This window comes from Cherax quadricarinatus, chromosome 26, assembly GCF_038502225.1.
Source record: "Cherax quadricarinatus isolate ZL_2023a chromosome 26, ASM3850222v1, whole genome shotgun sequence".
NCBI classification, from domain to species: domain Eukaryota; kingdom Metazoa; phylum Arthropoda; class Malacostraca; order Decapoda; family Parastacidae; genus Cherax; species Cherax quadricarinatus.
In genome coordinates, this window is record NC_091317.1 from 19,600,251 (window position 1) to 19,624,271 (window position 24,021).

At 37.2% G+C, this 24,021-nt stretch overlaps 1 protein-coding gene across 14 annotated transcripts in view; it reads left to right on the plus strand.

Moving 5' to 3' along the window:
- LOC128691673 (protein lap4) overlaps nt 1-24,021 on the plus strand; it is an 854,149-nt gene that overhangs the window by 179,612 nt on the left and 650,516 nt on the right. For 12 of the 14 annotated variants that reach the window (XM_070088850.1, XM_070088860.1, XM_070088857.1 and 9 more), the window contains exon 9: nt 10,808-11,013. In XM_070088850.1, the coding sequence (XP_069944951.1) occupies nt 10,808-11,013 (206 nt within the window). Of the gene's footprint in view, nt 1-10,807; nt 11,014-12,380; nt 12,675-24,021 lie in introns of those variants that run through there. The other 2 variants (XM_070088858.1, XM_070088864.1) reach the window with 2 other exon arrangements.

Consider the following 24,021-nt stretch of genomic DNA (forward strand, 5'->3'; position numbering starts at 1 on the left):
CAGGAGAAGGGGTTACTAGCCCATTGCTCCTGGCATTTTAGTCACCTCTTACAACACACATGGCTTATGGAGGAAGAATTCTGATCCACTTCCCCGTGGAGATAAGAGGAAATAGACAAGAACAAGAACTAGAAAGAAAATAGAAGAAAACCCAGAGGGGTATGTATATACAGTGGTCCCTCAATTATCGTCCATAATCCGTTCCTGGAAGTGGGACTATTATCGAAATAGACGATTTTCGAATCAATTTTCCCCATAAGAAATAATGTAAATACAATTAATCCGGTCCTGACACCCAGAAGTATTAAAGCAAAAAACTTTTTACATGAAATATAGATGTAGTACATAAACAGTACAATGGCACATGATGAATGAAACATTAACAGAATAACACTTACCTTTATTGGCGATTCTTCTTAGTGTTTGGAAGACTGGAGAAAGAGAGAGATTGGATTATTTACTGTTTGGAAGGGGAATCCCCTTCCATCAGCACCTCAGGTACCAAGTGCTTCTCTGGGGTTACTTCTCTTCTCTAGCCCTTGTGGCTTAGCGCTTCTTTTTGATTATAATAATAATACTTCTATTCTCTGTTTCTTAATGCCACTAGGACCAGCTTGAGAGTCACTGGAGTCCTGTCTCGCAAAAAAACTGTCCAGAGAGCTCTGTTTCTGGCGTCTCTTTAAAACTTCCCTAAAATGGTCCAAGACTCTGTCACTGTACAAGTTGCCAATATGGCTTGCAACATCCTTCTCAGGGTGATGTTTCTCCATAAATCTTTCCATCCTACCCCACATTTCAAAAATCTCCTTAATTTCTGAAGAAGGCACCTTCTTCCATCTCTCTTCCTCCTCTGCAGCAAGATTCTGAGCTGCGATCTGTTGCTCTTCCTGCTGAAGCTCTTGCAGCTCCTCAGTGGTTAGCTCTTCTTTGTGGTCCTCCACCAACTCGTCCACATCCTCCAAACTCACATCCAACCCCATGGAACTCCCCAGTGCTACAATAGAGTTCACAACTGACATAGGCTCATCAGGGGCTGCCTCAAACCCTTCAAAATCCCTCTTGTGGACACAATCTGGCCACAATTTTATCCAAGCAGAGTTCCAAGTCCTGGTAGTCACTCCCTCCCAAGCCTTACCTATAAGGCTTATGCAATGGAGAATACTGAAGTGTTCTTTCCAAAAATCTCTTAGGGTCAAGTGAGTGTCTGAGGTCACATTAAAGCACCTTTCAAACGTTGCTTTGGTGTAGAGTTTTTTTAAAGTTTGAAATGACTTGCTGGTCCATGGGCTGGAGGAGAGGAGTGGTATTTGGGGGCAAGAACTTTACTGTGATGAACCCAAACTCCTTCAGAATTAGGTCATCCAGGTTTGGAGGATGAGCAGGTGCATTATCCATTACTAGGAGGCACTTGAGATCCAATTTCTTTTCCAGGAGGTAATTCTTCACACTAGGGCCAAACACTTCATTGAACCACTCGATGAAAATGTCCCTTGTGACCCATGCCTTATTATTAGATCTCCAAAACACACACAATTTACTCTTCATAACATTGCTTTTCTTGAACACACTGGGATTTTCAGAATGGTACACTAGTAACGGCTTCACTTTGAAATCCCCACTAGCATTAGCACAGAACATGAGCGTCAGCCTGTCTTTCATAGGCTTGTGTCCTGGTAGTGCCTTTTCTTCCTGAGTAATGTAGGTTCTCTTTGGCATTTTCTTCCAAAAGAGGCCTGTTTCGTCACAATTGAACACTTGTTCAGGTTTCAGTCCTTCAGCCTCTATGTACTCCTTGAATTCCTGCACATATTTTTCAGCTGCTTTTTTGTCAGAACTGGCAACCTCACCATGCCTTATTACACTGTTTATGCCAGTACGCTTCTTAAATCTCTCAAACCAGCCTTTGCTAGCCTTAAATTCACTCGCATCACCACTAGTTGCAGGCAATTTCTTTACCAAATTGTCATGCAACTGCCTAGCCTTTTCACAAATAAGTGACATCATGAGACTATCTCCTGCTAATTGTTTCTTGTTTATCCATACCAATAATAACTTCTCAACATCTTCGAGTTCTGGTGATCTCGTTTTTGTCAGCATATTTACCCCCTTTGCAACAACAGCTTCCTTGATTTCCTTTTTCTTGGCTATGATGGAAGATATGGTTGTATGGGATTTGTTATACATCCTGGCCAGTTCGCCCACACGTATGCCACTTTCATATTGTTCAATGATGTTTTTATTAAATTCAATCGTATTTCTCACCTTCTTTACCAAAGGCTTGGCACTAGGAGCTTTCTTTGGAGCCATGGTAGCTTATTTAGCACTTGCAAGCACTAAAATCAATGGAATATTATGAAATATTTCGTATGAACATGTTAGGGGACCGTCACTCACTGGTAAACAATGGCACACTGGCTGGGAAGGGAGGCTGAGGCTGCTCAGAGCATGAGTACGCGTCCAGGACAAAAGACGATTAGCGAGTTTACGGACCATTTGCAAGCCAATGTTTAGACAAAATAACGGAACTATTTCCAAAATGGACGACTTTCATGCCGGACGATTATTGAGGGACCGCTGTATATGCTTGTACATATATGTGTAGTGTGACCTAAGTGTAAGTAGAAGTAACAAGACGTACCTGAAATCTTGCATGTTTATGAAACAGAAAAAAGGACACCAGCAATCCTACCATCATGTAAAACAATTACAGGCTTTCGTTTTACACTCACTTGGCAGGACGGTAGTACCTCCCTGGGCGGTTGCTGTCTACCAACCAACTACCTAGATTTAAGAGTTAATAATAATAATATTTTTATTTCTACAAGTACATGTACAAGGTATACAGGCCTAGCTGACATCTATGACATACTACTATATAGAAAGCTGCTTGTTATGTTGAGCATTTTGGGCAAATTAGGTCAGTTTTGTCCCAGGATGCGACCCACACCAGTTAACTAACACCCAGGTACCCATTTTATACTGGTGGGTGAACATAGACAGTATGTGTCTTATGGAAACACCCTAATGTTATCCAGCTGTACTGGAGATGCAAACCCCGGACCTCAGTGTGTGAGCTGAGTGCGCTGGCAGTTGAGCTATTGGACACTCATATGAACACTTCATATGAACATACTACATTAATATTGATTAATAATAATTTTTATTAAGACACTGGCCATCTCCTACAGAGGCAGTGTGACCTGACAAAGAAAAAAATGGAAGTTTTTCTGTTTACATTGAGTAGTTTATACAAGAGATGGGGTTACTAACCCCGTGCTCTCAATAATTATAATAATAATAATAATAATAATAATAATAATAATAATTAATAATAATATTATTTTATATATAATAATAGTTGTACTTTTACTCTTGTACTTTTTATTTTTTAACACAGCCATCTCCCACCAAAGCAGGGTGATCCAAGAAAGAAAAACACTTTAACCATCATTCAACATTTTCACCATCATTCACACATAATCACTGTCTTTGCAGCAGTGCCCAAATAGGATGGATATGAGATACCTATAAACACTAATTTGTGTGAATAAGAGAGCAATCATTCCTGGGATGACCCCTACCTCTCCTGCCTTCCACCCCAGATTTACACACCATCTTTTTATCAGCTTATCTCTTTCAAAGTCAAAGTTTATTTCCACATGATACAATGTTTATAGAAAAATGGATGACATTTACATGCAGAAAGCTGATGGTTATGTAGAGCATTTTGGGGAAGCTTAAGCCTAACTTTAGACTAAAAGGGGCAATAAACATTACATACATATATGTATTCAAGTGATTATGTGTGAGTGAGGTAAAAGTGTTGAATGATGATGAAAGTATTTTCTTTTTGGGTCACCCTGCCTCGGTGGGAGACGGCTGATTTGTTAAAAAAAAAAATGTACTCGAGGTCATTAAATGTACACATATAAGTATTTGATGAATGTGAGTAGATTAAATATATCATTGTACATGATTATAGGAAAAATTATTTGGCTTATATGCTAGTAAGTGTGTAGGTACATTTTTTACATTTGTCAACATATTCATGAATTCAAATTTTTGAAGCAGCGAATATTCTCAGTAACAGGAGATTGAATGTATCACTGTACGTGATTATAAGGAAAATTGTTAGGGTTATAGTTTAGTAGTTTATAGGTAATTTTTTTTTACATTAGATGACATTCAATTTAAGAATTCAAGTTCTTGAAATGGCAACTATTCACAGTAACAGTTTCATATTCTAATTTTTAAAAGTAAATTTTGTCTGAAAAATAACACAACTAAATCATAGGAAATGGGAGTCATTAAAGGAAATAGGAGTCATCATTAAGTAACACAATGGTGTTACTTAACCCTTTCAGGGTTCAAAGGCAAAATCTGAAGGGGTGCCCCAGTGTCCAAGAAATTTTTAAAAAAAAAAAAAAAAAAAAAAAATTTCTTACAGAATTAAAGATAATATTTTTGTGAAGGTAATAAAACCCCCCAAAAATTTCTGATCAGTACTTACCGACATATAGAGGCAGGAAGTTGACCCAAAATGAGCAGGTGGCGGCAACATCGGCGACTTCCACACAATCGTGCTTTATTTTACATTTTTTATACTTTTTTCTTTTCTTTTTTAGTAACATTTGTGGCCTGTGAGACCAATACTGTATATAATGTATATATATACACTCACTGTATTGAACACAATAACCACACTAAAGTTATTATAATATTGTTTACTACAATAACCATGCACAAATGTTGTATAATATTAATGTTCTGTTATATATTTACATATGTACAGTCACTGGACATGTTTCTAGAACTGCTGCAGCCTTTGGAAGTCCTTGAAACAAGGTACCATGCACAGAGGTACCTTACATTCCTCACATACAAACCGAGTGCCTTTGCATCTTTGTTGCCGTTGTTTTGTTTGTGCACAGACAACACATCTCTTCAGAGCAAATTTCTTCTTAGTTGCAAGAAGCTGTAATATGGAATGATCACCTTCCCTCCTCAAACGCTTGGGTATTTCCTGAGGAGTTCGAGGACGGTTTTGTATAACGTGTTGTTACCTGGTACTTCATTATGAGTTGTCTGACAACAGACAAACAAAATTCACCATACGGTGGTCTGTTGCCGGTCTTCATTTGGCACATATATGCATTGAGCATTGAAATGTCCATGAGATGGAAGAAAAGTTTCATGTACCACTTGTAACTCTTACGAACACAATCAACAAAGCCTATCTGCATGTCACATTTGTCAACCAAATGCATGTTTTGTCTATAATCAATCACTGCCACTGGTTTTCAAATACATTTGTTAGTCACTCTATCAACTTTGCCACTGTCTTGCATTTTGTTAGGATGAATGGATGTCAACAATGTGACATCTCGTTTGTCATGCCACCATAATGCCATGATGTCATTTCAGTAAACATCTGCACCTCACCAGCACGAGTGCCTACGTTGAACCTGGGCATATGTTTACGATTAGAATGCACTGTGCCACACATCTGTCATGTTCACTCACAAGAAATCACTGAGTAAAGGGCTTGTGTACCAGTTATCAGTATATAATGTATGCCCCTTACCAAGATAAGGTGCCATCATGCTCCTCACTACGTCACCTGAGATGCCCAATAACATCCTGGTATCTTTCAATGTTTTACTTCCTGTGTACACAATAATATCCAATACCAGGCCACTGTCACAGTCACAGAGTACAAACAGTTTTATACTAAATCGTTTCCTCTTGCTTGAATGACAGTCTACCTTGGAACAAAATGAAAGACTCATCAGTTACAAGATTCTTGAATGGATAAAAGTACATGTTGAACTTTTGTTTCAGATACATAAAAACATTTCTAATCTTGTATAACCTGTCACTTCTGTCAGGCCTGGTTTTGTCAGAGAAGTGCAACATATGTGACAGTAAGATAAACCTGTTCACTGGAATGATTTCACTGAAGGCCGGGGTACAAATTTGCCGATCTGTGGACCAGAATGATTTTATATTCTGCTTATAGACATGAGGCATAAGCATTATTGTTGCAAAAAGCAAATATATTTCAGCCACAGGTGTCTCTTTCCACCAATGTAGTCTTGACTGTGGTGATATGATAGTATTTGCCATGGTATACTCAAAATACTTGTTACTTTCCTTGATAATAGTTTCCATCAAGGGCTGGTCAAAGAATAGTTCAAAGAATTCCAGTTCATTTGCAGTGTTTCCAAGGGAACAAGTTGGTAGGATTCCACTTTGAGAGTTATCAAACTGGTGGGGTTTGGGAACAAAATTGGGATTTTGCTGCCAATCCCAGATGCGGTTTGCTGGTAGATACTGGACATCGTAAGCTGGTTGTGGTTGTAGTTGTAGTTGTTGTGGGGTGGTGGGTGACGCTCTGTTTTGTCCTTGAGCTGAGGAGTCAGCGGCGTGGGTCCCAGCCTGGGCTGGCGAGTCATGCATGGCTGTGGCACTACCATCACCATTACCACTATCACCACCAATACCACCACCTACTGATGCCTGTGGTCTATCATGCCAAGTGTAGCCACATCATCCTCACTTTGACTGTCTATTTCTGGTGTAGGGCCACGGGATGTACTCCTGGATGTACTCTGTCCCCTGGGTACTGCATAGGGAACACTTCCCGAGCACATGCGGCAGCGTATATACCGATGCTTCACTGGTGAATATGATTCCTCAATATCACTACTCGAATGATCATTAAGAGCAATAAAATCACAGTCCACATCACTATCATCATCATTCCTGAAGTCTGAAGCCTGACCACGCAAAAACATTAGTTTTTTCTTGCGACGAGGTACAACCAAACGTGACTGAGATGTGCCCACACCAGAGGTAGAAGGTTGAGGATTGTCAGGATTTTCTACACTATTTTTGATATCCTGGTCATTGCTTTCGGTCACTAATCGATCAAAGCCATAGAATTCTTCTTCATTTCCACTTCAATCAGTCAGAACTATCAGTTACAAAGAGGAGAGTCCCAATTCGCCCAATTGCGGCGAGGCATGGTGAACAAAGGTTACTGAGGCAGCATTCCCACAATGCCATGCAGGCACCTAGAATGTTTGTTTATGGTGCACACACACCATGCAGACCAGTTCTCTCAGATGTAGGCCTACCAGCCTTCTCGTGCTGCTAGAATTTTGGCGTAGATCTATGGTTTGGACCCTCAACGTATAGCCGTAGATCTACAGCACAGACCCTGAAAGGGTTAATGATGAACAGTTTTTATCATAATTAATTATTACAAGGATCATATGAGGGAAAGGAGGTATTTTTTTTTTACAGTAGTTTTGAAGTAGCTAACAGATAGTTAGGCTCTGGAGTTTTCAGGTAGTGATTTATTATTTTATTAATACATCGACCATTTCCCACCAAGGCAGGGTGGCCCAAAAACGAAAAACTTTCATCATCATTCACTCCGTCACTGTCTTGGCAGAGGCATGCTTACACTACAGTTATAAAACTGCAACATTAATACCCCTCCTTCAGAGTGCTGGCACTGTACTTCCCAACTCCAGGAATCGAGTCCGGCCTGCCGGTTTCCCTGAATCCCTTCATAAATGCTACCTTGCTTACACTCCAACAGCACATCAAGTCCTAAAAACCATTTGTCTCCATTTGCTCCTATCTAACACGCTCACACATGCTTGCTAGAAGTCCAAGCCCCTGGTACACACAACCTCCTTTATCCCCTTCCTCCAACTTTTCCTAGGCCAACCCCTACCCTGCTTTCCCTCCACTACAGATTTATATACACTCGATGTCGTTCCATCTCTCTACATGTCCAAACCATCTCAATAACTCCTCTTCAGCCCTCTGGATAATAGTTTTAGTAATCCCACACCTCCTCCTAATCTCCAAACTATGGAATCTCTGCATTATATTCACACATACATTTCCCTCAGACATGACATCTCCACTGCCTCCGGCCTTCTCCTTGTTCTTAGGTAGTGATGTGCCCAATAAATGACAATGAAAAATCCAGGTACACACCCATATCTTTCACTGATCCTACAGACTGCAAACTATCAAGGCCATAATCCAAGGGACCAAAATCTCCAATCTGTATTCCTCTCATACTAAAAATATTTGTTTTACCCTCATTTAGTTTAAATTTTTTGTTAGTCATCCAAGTTTGAATATCTAGAAAAAGAGAACTTAAACAGAGCTTTGCATATTTCTTATTCAAAACTTAGATGTAAACCTGTACATCACCAGCATAAATATGATAATCAACCTCATAGGCATCCCATCGTCATCTGATAGATCATTGACCTCAACCCCTGAATGCTCTGTCTACTTCTAAAATCAGTCTTATATTTATTTTTTCTTTTAACATATAGTGTTTTAAGTCTGTTTTTTTTACCAAAATTTTGATGTTGATTTTATGCAGTGATTCTTTATGCTGGTTCATAACAAACACTACCTCCATCTTGTTCAACATAATGTTTGTTATCAATCCAGTCTTATTTGTCCATTCTGCCATTATAATATATCCTGTCTTTCCTTATATTGTACTATAATCTGTAGTTCTTCCAAGAATTGTATGCAGAGCTGATTTTTTGTGCTTTTGTCCCTTCATTATTAGGTAGGCATAATAACCCCTTGCTGTAAATTGTTCTATATAAAAAATATATTACTTCATACATTGGATGGATAAAATAATTTACAGAATTCATCTATATATGTTTTAAATTTGGGTCGTGGACATTTCACAAAGAAAATTAGAAATTATCAACCCCCCAGACAGACTAAGGAAATTATAAATTATCAACACCCACACAGACTAAATTGCTATGTCACACTCTTAGATGTTTGTGGAATGAAAACAAGTAAAGGGAATTAATGTATGTGTATTAACCCTTTGACTGTCGCAAGCCCCTTTCAGAAACTGTCATTCTGTCGAAAAAAATTTTGAAAAAAGAAAAAAAAAAACTTATGAAACGATAAAGAATGTTTTCCCGATGGTAATGACACCAAAAGTATGAAATTTGGTCGAAAACTCACGGAATTACGCTCCTGCGAAGTTAGTTGTCTCAGTGACACATACGCATCGGCTATCTCGCCGACTTTGAGCCCTGTTTTTGGCCAATTCCGTTGTTCCAGTTGACCAAACTCATAGCTATTTCTTTAGAACTTCATTTTTTCTATCAATTGAGCACAAGAAACCACCCATTTACTAATTTGAACTACCCAATAAAGTGGTCAGAAATTGGCAATTTGGCCAATTTCATGCAAATTAAAAAAGATGCCAATTTCAAAATAGGGTCCAGAATAAACACTGTAGACATTCTTGGCACTAAAATAACATGTCCTCTGTTCATTAGTCACGTCTCTAGGCCCCTCTTATATTACTATTGCTTTCTATTTTAATTTTTTATTCATGCAAAAAATAGAAGATTTACTGTTATGCAGACTACTGTATTATTGTAAAAATGGTGTAAATAATATCAGTGCACTAGTGAAAGAATATTAGACTCCCCAGTTGATGTGTATGGGACATGTGGTATGATTTGCTTACTCCTGAACATTGGTAAAAACGAACATTTCTGCTATTTTGAGCTCAATTTCAAGGTTGTTTTCATCGTGAAACTAATCAAAATCATTTCTATTTCTGTAATATGTTTTCCATTTTATCACGTGAGACCATGAAAAGGAGAGTACAACGATAAATACTATAGGAAAACACACCTCAAATTCGGCATTTTAATCCAAAAAAAAGTCAGTTTTTTTTCTCATTATGCACTGCGTGCTGCAGGATTTTTTATGTGGTGCACACTGACCACACAGACCCATTCTCTCGCATGTGGGCCTACCAGCTTTCTCCTGCTTGATTTGAAGCCGCTAAAATTATTGAGTTTATATACGTCCGAAACACTGGCCCGTAAGACGTATATATACGACCAAAACAGTCAAAGGGTTAAAAATAAACTTTGATCTAAGAGACAGTTTTTGAAATTTTAGTCTCTAAGTTTTCATGCCTGTTTAATCTGTAGAGATACACTCCAGTAATTAAAGTTTTTTTTATCTGGTACTGTATTACTATACAAGACCTGATGATCCTGTTTTAATAGGGCAGTATGAGTGGTACAGTGTTTGGCACATTCTTTGATTCATGTTAAATTTAATATTATTGTTTTTGCAATAACAACAGATCCACTTTTTTTCTGGATATTTGTTTTAACAAAGACATTTGCAACACTAAACATACTGGAAATATATATTGTTAAAATTGGTATGTTACTATCACTTTCTTGTTGCTTTTGGTATAAAACATTTTTACTTTGTCTCTACTACTAGCATTAATTTTTGTAATAAACCATTATTTGCTAATTTAGTGAATTTCTTTCATTGGCTATATCTTTGTTTTTCCATGCTAGTTTTGAAATTGCCTGTTTCCATTTGGGTGTAGTTGATATATCCTATTTATATTTGGGTGTAGTTCGTAATGCCTATTTCAGTGTGGGTGTAGTTGATATTTCCTGTTTCTATTTGAGTGTAATTGGTATTCCTTCCTGTGTAGTGTGAGCAAGAGCTTTTTTTTTTTTTTCAAATGCCAAGGTGTTTGTGTGGGGTAGTGTTATGCTAAACACCATGGTGTTCGTAATTGGTATAGTGTTTTAAGATGCCTGCTGATTTGTTGTCAATGTGATATGTTTACCTGTGGTGTGTCAGTCAGTTTTCTGTTGTATGTCATCCAGTCAAGTGCCTGAATGTGGCCAATCAGCCAGGTCTGAGATTGTCTGTGGTCAGTGAAGTTAGAGTGGGTCGTCCCTTGTTATAGAGTACGCCTGTGGTATGGCTGGTAGCGAGGGCAGGCTGTACCGCACTGGCGACCTGAGCACCGATAATTTGACCGCCATCGGCCCCGCAGCAAGTGAATGGGCCCCTGAGGATGATGATAGCTGGGATCCCAACGACCCAAATGAAGAGTCTCGAGTTTCAGTCGTCAAGTTCCGGGATGACGATGACACTGAAGAGGGAAAAGAGGTGAGTTTACCACTTATTTATATCTTTGGATATTCTAATGATATTATATACTATTATAGTACAATGTCAATTTGACTGATGAGATTTTGAGCAGAAAAAGGTTAATGTAACTGGTTTTGTGGCATTATCTTTGAGCACTGATAAAGTGTCAAGTTCAATATTGGGATGTATACATCGGATTTCAATAACTTAGATTATAGATCGTCCCATACTTTCTTCTGCAAATGTTCAGTATGAAAAGACTTAAAAGTATACCTGCAGTTTCCTCATGATTATCTTTCATTAGTAGTAATTTCACTTTTCACTTATACACTTGTTTCTTACAAGTATATATTTATTTATAAATTTCTTATTAAGAATGACCCTCAAATTATAAAGTGAACCACATATCTTGGCATCATCTACTGTATGGTGTTTTGTTTAATGTTGGTAAAAATACCCTCAGTATATTTTACATTTTTATATTTTTTATTTAATGTATGTGGAAGGAGTAGTGTCTTTTGTTGTCAAACAATTTTGATTAAATTTGAGCTTTTCTATGAACCTGTGGTCTGCTGTATTATTTTTGTATGGTGCTGTACCTTGATTTTATTTTAATTGTACAGTTTTATCATTTTAAGAGTGGGCCATGATTTTAACAATATGTCAGTGGCAGTTCAACTGATTTATTGTTAATTTTAAAAGCATTTTGCCTTTACATTTTGTAGCCTGCTTATTGCTGAGAATTGTGCTGACCTTAGGCAGTTCTTGGAACTAACTGTCTTCATGTTTGCATGATAAACTTTATTATTTAACCTATCACTCTACCTGCCTCTCTCATTCTTGAAGCCAGTGATATGCATTTATTCAGTACATATATGGAAATATTGTAATGAAAGTTATGATTGAACTTCCATAGGAAGTGTGGCTGTGAAAATGTTTTGTTCACTCATTGTTATCTGGGGTCACCATCATATGTATCTCTTGAGTAGATTTTAATTAAGTTTAAACATAGGATCCTTTTGTATTGGTGTTTTTTCTGATTTTTATATTTTGTATTTTTTAATGATGTAATGTCTTAGTGGTGTTTAATAATGTTTTCATTTTTTGCATGTTATTGTACTTCGATAAATAAAAGTACTGTATTTGATTTAAATTGATTTGATACCATCTTAAACAGATACACATGTGATATTTAATAAGAGCTGCATGCATTAGAGGTAAGAGATAAAGAAGGCAGTAAGAGATAAGATGCAGTGAGAGATAAAGTTATCTGCAGTCTATATGCTGTAATCTCTACTTATTTACCATTTATGTTTACATAGCAGTTTGTTACTTGAATATAAGGGGAGAGAGAAATACTAGTACATACAATATAGGGTGTGTAATAAGAAACCTCAAATATTATGGAAAGTACAGGACAAATAGAAATGTGTTTGATAAAACAAATTTAAATTTATGGAAAATTACAGTAGTTTTATGAGAAGGATGGAAAAAGGAAGGAAAAAAGATTTAAGTGAGAGATTCTCAAGTAAAATAAACGAGGCACTGAAGAGATTAAAATAGAATCATAGAGTTCAAGTCATAAAATGCTGAAAGATACAGTATGTATTATTAAGTACATTATGGAAAGGTAGTGGGAAAACTTCAAAGCAGAAGACAGCATGCAAAGGGAGAATAAGGCAAGTCATAATAAGGCAACAAATAAGCAGACTCAGGAACAGATGAAATAACAGCACAGATGTAAAAATGTGCAAGTAGCATAGATGCTTCTATAAAATATATAAGCATGATTTGAATCGGCCATTACTTGGTTATTGTAGTGCTGTATATAATTTACAAAAATAGCAAAAGCTGTGTGGTAAATAAGTGATTTCTTAACAAGCAGCCTATAAAAATGTAATTTAAAAATTCTTGCTCATGTCAAATATTAATGTGCTAGGTTATTTCCATTTGTTTGATTTAGACAGTATGCTGTAACTTTCAAGTGTACTTCTGAGTTATCAGCTGATATTTATGTATGGAAACAGTGTTTACTTTTTGTTACAGTCGTGATTACAAATGTTAGACATCATGTGTAAATAATTTACATTGTTGCATCTTACACATGAAAATTAGAGTTCCCTGTATAGTATTGCCAAATTCATGTAAATGTATATTAGTGAGGTATAATGTTTTCATAATTTTGCATTAATCTTTAAATTGTGTCTGACATGGTAGTACACAACTAAGGACTGTCATATGTACTAGTACTATCGGTTTTTCATTCTTTCAAATTTGCCAATATTTTTGACCTCATAACAACTCTTTTGGCCTTCTTTGATCTATTCATACATTTGAAAATAATCTAAGGCCAGGGTCCACACATTGCATCATTGTTAACTACACAGGTGATGACCCAGTTTCTGACATATAGTAGTAAGCCTAACTAGCAAAAGTAAACAGTGAAATCAGGATCTGTTGTTCTGCCACCAGCTTTCCTACCAGAAAACAAAGGGTGGAAGTGGCACAAAAATGACTTATTCATTCCAAATTACATAATCTGTTTACTGCATAAAAGAAATAAAGTAGTATTTGAATTTTGAATTTTTCAAATATTAGCACTGGAATTCAGCCACAAAGGACACTAAGTATATTTAACCCACAATAACCCAGAAATTGTAATATTAGAAGTATTCCTTGCACATAGCCTTAAAAGACCAAAATAGTAAATAGAATATTGAATAAAACTTAATTATACTGTATACATATACAGTAGGGCACAACTTATACGACAAGTTAGATACCAAACTACCGCCATAAAGCAGAAATCGCCGTAAAGTGGAACGCCCTTTTTTCCCCTTATAAATTCATACAAATACTAGATAACAAGTTTACACTAACATATATTAGGTTAGCAATAGAACTAGGCATCAAAAAAACAATAAAAAAGTATAATACTCACATAGTGCACTCATTACTTGCCTTAAAATATTTGTAGTCTTAATCTAGGGTGAGACAAGTAGTATTGTAAGAAATCAACCGTGGTATGTATGGTAGTCAGCCGGGTTACCATATCAGGCCACCCCACCTACACATAATATTCTATTACATTTAAGCATCCCAGAGCAATAAAATGCATATACAGTTCACTCATTACTTACCTTAAAATATTTGTAGTCTTAATCTAGGGTGAGATGAGTAGTATTTATTTTAAGAAATTGAGTGTGGTATGTATGGTAGTCAGCTGGGCTACCATACCAGGCTATTCCACCCACACATACTATTCTATGATATTTAAGTATCCCAGAGTGATAAAATGCATATACAGTTCACTCATTACTTATCTTTAAATATTTGTAGTCTTAATGTAGGGTCAGGGGTGAGTAAACGAGATAAAACGAATAAATGAGAGAGAGAGAGAATGAGTACATGAGGGAGGACAGGCGCAACGCAGGTTTTGTAAACAAACAAAGTGTACACGTCTGGTTTGTGTTCAAGTTGTCTCAATAAATAAATATGTAACACCATTTTTAGAAGAAATGACACTCTGAGTGAAGGCAGTGGAAATAAGTCACTGACTTTTTTGGGTTATCCTAGGTTCTCTACACACATGCTGTTATGTATGATAATCTATGTAACTGTATTTGTGTATACCTGAATAAACTTACTTACATAAATACGAAAGGAATAATTTTCTACAGTTACCCCGAGTAACACATTTTCTCTGATGTTGGACTAGAGAAAATTTTATTCTTGCCGTCACTCATAAAAGTCTGGCTACCACATCTCATATTTATGTTTATTTATTCTATTGTGGGGTGTATTTATCATTTTTATATGTTATGTATCGTGTTTATTATATAATTTTGAAAAAAATATCATAGCTGGATTAATGAAAATATGTATATTAACGTAAAATGCAACATTTAATGAGACTCAGTGATTATTATTATCATTACTAATATGACGTCTCAAGACATAAGACACTTGCTGATTTTAATGTGTACCTGCATGCCAGCGCAGTATGTAAGTTTATTTAGGTACAGGCATACATAAGTATAATTATCAGAGTAGTGGACCCTCGAATTTAGTAGTGCCTTTTCTGTATGCAAAACTATTTTTATTATCTATAAAATGTATGTTTTGTTAATATTTCCCATAGGAAATAATGTAAATACAATTAAACCATTCCAGACACCCAAAAATATTAACAAACAATACATTTTATAGATAATAAAAATAGTATTGCATACAGAAAAGGCACTGCTAAATTCGAGGGTCCACTGTATTATAAAATATGAAATAACTTTTAAAAATGCTTGAAATTTTGGAGTTTCCAGACATAATGGAGAGACTTAGTGCTTACGGATCTCACGGAGAATGTAAAGAAACAGGGTGGGGCATGGTGACCATATTAGAAAGTCAGGTGGGGAGAGCCATATAGAGAGTTTTGGTGATAATTTGAAATGACCGTATTAGCAGAACGCCGTAAAGCGAAACGCCGTAAAGTGGGGCCCTACTGTATACAGAATATTCAAAGTAGAGCAGTGTTGAGCTAAGCATTTCCCAGTGTTTGAAGTGCTGAAACATCTTTAAACACATTTGATAAGAAACTAGTACATATAGTGTTAAACATTAAAAGCAATTAAAAACCAGAAAAAATCATATATTGGTGTCATTAACCCTTTCACTGTCGGTGTCATAGTACTACTGCTTACAAGCAAGTGTTGGTGCCGTAGTATTACACCAAAATTCTAGTGGCTTCTAATCTTCCAGCAGAAAGCTGGTAAGTCTACATATGAAAGAATGGGTTTGAGTGGTCAGTGTGCGCAGTATAAAAAAATCCTGCAGCACATAGTGCATAATGAGAAAAATGCGACCGTATTTTTGGTTTAAAACAGCAACTTTGCGGTGTATTTTTGTATGGTATTTATGGTTATATTCTTGTTTTCTTGGTCTCATTTGATAGAATGGGATATATATTACAGAAATGGAGAGGATTTTGAATGGCTTAAAAGACCAAAAGTAACTTGAAAGTGAGTTCAAAGTAGCAGAAATGTTCGATTTCTGATGATGTTCAAGAGTAAACAAATCACGTCATGTGTCCAGTACGTGTCACAAATGCGCTGATATTATTTGTACCAGTAAATCTTCTGTTTTTAGTGTGAATAAAAATTCAAAATGGAAAGCAAACATAATATAAGAGGACCCTGGAGATGTGACTAATGAACAGAGAAAATGCTATTTTAGTGCTAGGAATGTGTGCATTGTTTATTTTGGACCTTATTTTGAAATTGGCCTGTCTTGAATTTTGTATGAAATTGGCCAAATAGGTAAATGGGCAGTTTCTTGTACACATCTGATAGAACAAAAGGAGTGCTAGCAAAACAGCTATGAATATAGTCTACTGGAACAGTGGAATTAGTTCAAAATAGGGCTCAAATTGGGAAAAATCACCGATGCGTAAATATTCCTTAGTCCGCTGACTTTGCGAGAGCATAATTCCATAAGTTTTCCATCAAATTTTGTACATTTGGTTTCATTACCATCAGGAAAAAGATTCTCTATCATTTCATAAGAGAAAATGTATTTTTTTTTTTTTATATCTTTCAACACTGAGAGCAAGTTTACAAGCAGGGGTTCCAACATTGAATGGGTTGAAACACTTAACCCTTAAACTGTCCAAACATAGATCTACGTTCACGTGAGTAGCGCTCCAACCTTGATTTTCCCCATTTGAAAGCATGTAAAAAAAAGTAGATCTACGTTCGTAGCAACCCCTCATGTGAACGTAGATCTACGTTTGGACAGTTTAAGGGTTAAAACTGTGACAGGATATTTATAACAGTGAATTATTTTTGGCATGAATAATTTAGGAGGAGTGTGGCCAGCAGTAATAGCCTAGTTCATCAGGCCCTAAGCCTCTGGGAGGCCTGGTCATGGACTAGGTCGTGGGGGTGTTGATTCCTGGAATACCCTCCAGGTAGACTCCAGGTAGCTTGTGTAAATACAGTTGACAGTGTTTACCAAAATTGATTCAAAGATACCTAGTGTCACAATGCAGTATTATTTATTATGCTGATGTACAATAAATGAAATAATTTGTGTGAATGAATTATCACATAATTGTGGAATTTTACTGATTGTGTAAGATGTAACAATATAGATTTTTCATATGTATTACTTGTTTCATGAAGGATTCAAACATCAGTAATTAATTACTGCCAGATTTTCAGTTATGTAAGACAGTTCTTAAAAAGATGCCCAAATAATACCATGCATCTTATGTGGCCCATGTTAAAAATATTACTAATGACAATGATCAATAATACATTTAAAATTATTATACAGTGGTCTCTCAATAATCGTCCGGCCTGAAAGTCGTCCATTTCGGAAATAGTCCTGTTTTTTTGTCTAAATATTGGCTCGCAAATGGTCCGTTAACTCGCTAATCGTCCTTCATCCGGGACGGGTACTCACGCTCTGAGCCGCCTGGGCCTGCCTTCCCAGCCAGTGTGCCATTGTTTACCAGTGAGCGACGGTCCCCTCACATGCTCCTACAAAATATTTCATAATATTCCATTCATTTTAGTGCTTGCAAGTGCTAAATAAGCTACCATGGCTCCCAAGAAAGCTTCTGGTGCCAGCCCTTTGGTAAAGAATGTGAGAAACACACATAATTTATGAAAAAGTTTGTAGAAAAATACAAAGATGGTGGTGGTAGAGTGGAAGCAGTTGTGATAGTGGTTGATGAACATAAGGAATGAGGATCACTGCAGCAGGCCTGTTGGCCCATGCTCGGCAGGTCCTTTACAATTCATCCCACTAACGAAACATTTTCCCAACCCAGTCCTCAATGCTACCCAAGAAATAAGCTCTGATAACTCTATCCACTCATTTGGGACTTGCAAATGAGTGGATAGAGTTATCAGAGCTTATTTCTTGGGTAGCATTGAGGACTGGGTTGGGAAAATGTTTCGGTAGTGGGATGAATTGTAAAGGACCTGCCGAGCATGGGCCAACAGGCCTGCTGCAGTGATCCTCCTTCCTTATGTTCTTATGTTCATCAACCACTATCACAACTGCTTCCACTCTGCCACCACCATCTTTGTATTTTTCTACAAACTTTTTCATAAATTATGTGTTTCTCACATTCTTTACCAAAGGGCTGACACTAGAAGCTTTGGTGGTAGTGATGGTGGTAGAAGGTAGTAGTGATGGTGGTAACAGTTGTAATAGTGGTAGAAGGTCGTAGTGATGGTGGTAGAGGGTTCCTTCTTTAGTGATTCAGCGATTCTACCAACTCCTCCAATGTTGTTGGAGTTATATAGGGCTACAGAAAACACCGCCGCCTCACCATCATTATGGATGGCTTACACTCAGTGGCCCTTATGTACCCAACAACAACACAACGCAACACCTCTCGTGACATACATAATGACTTATTTTATTCATTCTAGAGTATATTCTATGTTTCTATGTTATTAATATTGTTTATTATGTCATATTAGTTGAATTGTGATAGATAAATAAGCCATAGAGTTGATATTAGTGTCATATTCTTCAACAATGAACTTGCCATCCCTCCCTCACACAAACAAATAGCCAATAAGAACATAACAATGGAAGAACACTGCAGGTCTGTAGGTAAGACACATATGCAACAGTTAGGTATCTTTATTTCGAAAGGTTTCGCCTACACAGTAGGCTTCTTCAGTCGAGTACAGAAAAGTTGATAGAAGCAGAAGAGACTTGAAGACGATGTAATCAGTCCATCACCCTTGAAGTTTTGAGGTGGTCAGTCCCTCAGTCAGGAGAAGAGCATTGTTCAGTAGTCTGAAACAATATGGAGTTGAAGTGACAGGATGGAGCCTTATATAGCACCAGGAGGCGAGACGTAGGTCACTAGTAGAACGCAGATGTTGGAAGGTCAGGTCCCTCTCAAATCCAGCCGTTCTCACTAGTAGAGGTTGTCGAAGTTGATTTCAGGTCTGTACCAAGATACCCTTGTGTTGCAGTGTCTGACAGATTGAACATTGAAATGGTATAAAATACCGACAGGTTGTAGGTAAGACACATATGCAACAGTTAGGTATCTTTATTTTGAAACGTTTCGCCTACACAGTAGGCTTCTTCAGTCAAGTACAGAAAAGTTGATAGAAGCAGAAGAGACTTGAAGACGATGTAATCAGTCCATCACCCTTAAAGTTTTGAGGTAGTCAGTCCCTCAGTCTGGAGAAGAGCATTGTTCAGACTACCGAACAATGCTTCTATCAACTTTTCTGTACTCGACTGAAGAAGCCTACTGTGTAGGCGAAACGTTTCGAAATAGATACCTAACTGTTGCATATGTGTCTTACCTACAACCTGTCGGTATTTTATACCATTTTAATGTTCAAACTGCAGGTCTACTGGCCCATACAAGGCAGGTCCTTATCAAAATGACCTCTACCCAAAGCTACCCAAGAATTTACTCCTGTACCCAATGACACAAATCAAACTCAGCTCCTCCAACTCATATATTTGTCCAGTCTTCTTAAAGCTACCCTAGGTCCTAGCCTCGATCACCCTACTGGTAAGTGTGATGTTAAATAAGAACTTAAGAAAGTAGGAATACTGGAACAGGCCTGCTGGCCCATACTAGGCCGGTCCTTCACAAATCCAACCCACTAACAGAACAAATGCTACCCAAGCAATAAACTCAGGTGCAAGTCCGACTCAAATCCAACCCCTTTCACTCGTGTATTTATCCAACCTAAATTTGAAACTACCCAAGCCATAGCTTTTAGAACATTGGAAAGGAGGAACACTGCAATAAGCCTGTTGGGCCATACTAAATTAATACATAGTATTAGAAATCTTCCTTATGAAGAAAGATTGAAGATTCTTAAATTACATTCACTTGTTAGACGAAGAATGAGGGGAGACATGATCGAAGTCTATAAGTGGAAGATGGGTATTAATAAAGGGGATATTAATAAGGTCTTGAGGATGTCTCTCCAAGAGAGAACCCGCAGTAATGGATTTAAATTAGACAAGTTTAGATTTAGAAAGGACATAGGAAAGTATTGGTTTGGAAATAGGGTAGTTGATGAGTGGAACAGTCTACCTAGTTGGGTTATTGAGGCTAGGACTTTGGGTAGTTTCAAATTTAGGTTGGATAAATACATGAGTGAGAGGGGTTGGATCTGATTGGGACTTGCAAATGAGTAGATAGAGTTGTAATAAAGTTGGTAGAATTACCGACAATATGTAAAGTAAAAGGACACAAGTGCAACTAATGTGACATTTATTGTGGCAACGTTTCGCTCTCCAGGAGCTTTATCAAGCCATTACAAACAATACATGGACACAGAGGGTATATAAAGGCTCAGAGTGAGGTGCAATACTAGTGAGGTAACATTTCGATGTTCACTAGTGATAGTAGTAGTAGTGGTAGTGACAAAAGTAATACAATATGATAGAGCAATTAATTCGTACATGAGTAAAAGGATACAAAAGCTATTACTTGGGTAACATAAAAATAGGTTGGACAAATATAGACTGCATCTTTCCAGTCTATTTTTGTCCAACCTATTTTTATGTTACCCAAGTAATAGCTTTTGTATTCTTTTACTCATGTATGAATTAATTGCTCTATCATATTGTATTACTTTTGTCACTACCACTACTACTACTACTACCACTAGTGAACATCGAAATGTTACCTCACTAGTATTGCACCTCACTCTGAGCCTTTATATACCCTCTGTGTCCATGTATTGTTTGTAATGGCTTGATAAAGCTCCTGGAGAGCGAAACGTTGCCACAATAAATGTCACATTAGTTGCACTTGTGTCCTTTTACTTTAGATAGAGTTATCAGAGCTTATTTCTTGGGTAGCATTAAAATTTGGTTGGGTAAATGTTTTGTTAGTGGGATGGATTGTAAAGGACCTGCCTAGTATGGGCCAACAGGCCTGCTGCAGTGATCCTCCTTTCTTATGTTCTTATGTTCTTATACTAGGCCGGTCCTTCACGGATGCAACCCACTAACAGAACAAATGCTACCCAAGCAATAAGCTCAGGTGCAAGTCCGACTCAAATCCAACCCCTCTCACTCGTGTATTTATCCAACCTAAATTTGAAACTACCCAATGTTTTAGCTTAGATCACCCTACTAGGCAGATCGTTCCACTCATCAACTACCCCTATTACCAATGTTCATTTATACATTTTATTAGTGCCCTAGAGTCCTTATGGAGGGGATTCCCCTTCCAAATAACCTCTCTTCCCTCTCTCCTCCTCCCTGTCTTCCATTCATCAACAACAGCCTTCAATAAAGGTAACTGTCATGTTGAATGTTCATTCTTTTGTGTATGTAAATCTATCTTTTAGGTAAAAAAAAAAATTGTTGATATTTCTGGGTGTCTGGAACGAATTAATTGGATTTACATTATTTCTTATGGGAAAAATTGATTCGAAAATCGTCCATTTTGATAATAGTCCAACTTCCAGGAATGGATTATGGACGATTATTGAGGGACCACTGTATTTATCAAGAAGCACTAAACACAAGTTGTACAGTGCCAAGCGATTGGGAAGGGCTTGAGGAATTCCATAGTGCACAGGGATTAGATTGCGGAAGCAATTTTAATACTGAAACTTCTAATAAGGGTCAAGCACCAAGCAATATGACAGGACCAAGAACAACCAAATATGAAGAGTCTTTATGTGGGTAGCAAGGCTTAGATTAGGGTGTGAAGGAAAGAGGGGCCATTATTTTACAGTGAAAGTAGGCCTTAGACAGGGATGTGTGATGTCATCATGGTAGTTTAACATATATGTAGATGGGGTTGTAAAAGAAGCAAGCACTAGAGTGTTGGGAGAGGTGTTGGACTAACAAATAATGAGTCTAATACAAAGTGGGAGTTGTCACAGATTCTTTTTGCCAATAACATGGTTCTTTTGGAAGACTGTGAAGAGAAGCTGTGAAGGTTGGTAGATAAATTTGGGAGGGTATGTAAAAAAAAAAGATATTAATCATGAACATAAGAAGAGGAAGGTGATAAAATTTATGAAAACTTTAGACAATTGAAGATTGTATATCAGGTTAGATGCTTAGATATTTGGGAGTGGACTTGTCACCAGACAGGTCTATGAAAGACTAGGTGAACCATAGAATTAACAAGAGGAAATAGGTGGGTGATGTATTTATGCATATGTTAGGACAAAGAGTTTTTTCTATGGAGGCAAAAAGGGAAATGTACCAGAGTATACTCTGAGTGAAAAGTTGTATTGCTAGCTGCAGGAAATCTTTGCATTACTGAAATATAGAGCAGCAGATGGTTGAAGTCTGGACTTTCTAGAAATCTTGGGAAAAACTCATACACCAATTGCAAGAGGACCATACAGCTTCAACAGTGGACTCATCTCCCTTTGGATTGAACTCTGCATTATGTTCAGTAAAGCTCAGATTATGATTTATGTGATGGATAATAATAGAGGAGAGCAATGTTTTGTTCTGTGTTTCGTTGCCTTCTGGAGTAGCCAGGAAGCAGAGAACAAGCCACTGTCTTTTCCTAATATTATTATCCATTAAATATGCAATTACACAAGCTCCATTGAGCATAGTGCAGAGTTCGACATTAAGACAAACGAGTCAATTCTTGAAGATGCATTGCTCCACCTGAAATTGGTGTATGAGTTTTTCCCAAGATTTCTAGAAAGTTCAGAGTTCAACTATATGATGCTATATGTTTCAATGCTCAAAATTTTGTCCTGTAGCCAGTGTTATAATTTTCCTAATGGACTATATAGTGGTATCAACACTTGTTACATAGGTGTGAAACAAGGGGTTTAAATATTGCATCAGTGAGGAGGTTGTAGGAAGTGGAGATGTCATTTTTGAGGGCATTGCATAGTGTGAATAATATACAGACTTCATAGCTCAGAAATTAGGTGTGTGGTTACCAAAATTATTATTCAAAAGGTAAAGGAGGAGTTGTTGAGATGGTTTAGACATGTAGAGAGGTTGGAGCACAATATGATGACTAGGAGGGCACACAAATCTGGGGTAGAGAGGAGGAGGGATAGGGGTCATCCTGGGAAGGGCTGGAAGGAAGAGGTAAGGGAAGTTTCATGCTTGGATTTCCAACAAGCTTGTGTGAGCATATTAGATAGGAGTGAGTGGAAGCAAGTGGTTTTTATAATTTGATGTCACGTTGGAGCATGAGCAATGTAACATTCACAAAGGATTTCAAGAAAACCCGTTAGCCAGCATTGAATTTTGGAGGCTGGAAATGCAGTGCCTGCACTCTGAAGGAGGGGTGGGGATGTTGCTATTCAGAAGGCAATCTGAGCTGTGATGTTAACATGCTTCTGAGAAGAGTGAAAGAATAACAGTGGACAGTGAAAGTATGTATTTCTTTTTCGAGTCACCCTAATGTGGTGTGAGAAGATAGCTCGTGTATTAACCTTTTCACTACGTCGGCGATTTTGCCCACTTTGAGCCCTATTTTGGACCAATTCCCTTTTTCAGTCTACTAAACTCATAGGTATTTCACTAGAACTCCATTTGTTCTATCGATTGATTACAAGGAACTTCCCATTTACTGAATTCATCTACCCAATAAGGTGATCAGAAATTGGTAATTTGGTTAATTTCATAAATAATTCAAGTAAGGCCAATTTCAAAATAGGGGCCAGAATAAACAATGCAGACATTCCTAGCACTAAAATAACATTTTCTCTGTTCATTAGTTGCGTCTCCAAGCCCCTTTTATATTGTGCTTGCTTTCCATTTTAGGTTTTTGTTCACACAAAAAAACAAGATTTACTGTTATGCAGACCACTGCATTATTGTAAAAATAGTATAAATAATATCAGTACATTTGTGAAAGCATATTAGACCCACCAGTTGACGTGTATTGGATGCTTGGTGTGATTTGTTTACTGTTGAACATTGTCAAAAATAAAACATTTCCACTACTTTGAGCTCAATTTTGAGGTACTTTTAGTCAGAAAACCATTCAAAATTGTCTCTATTTCTGTAATATATCTTCCGTTA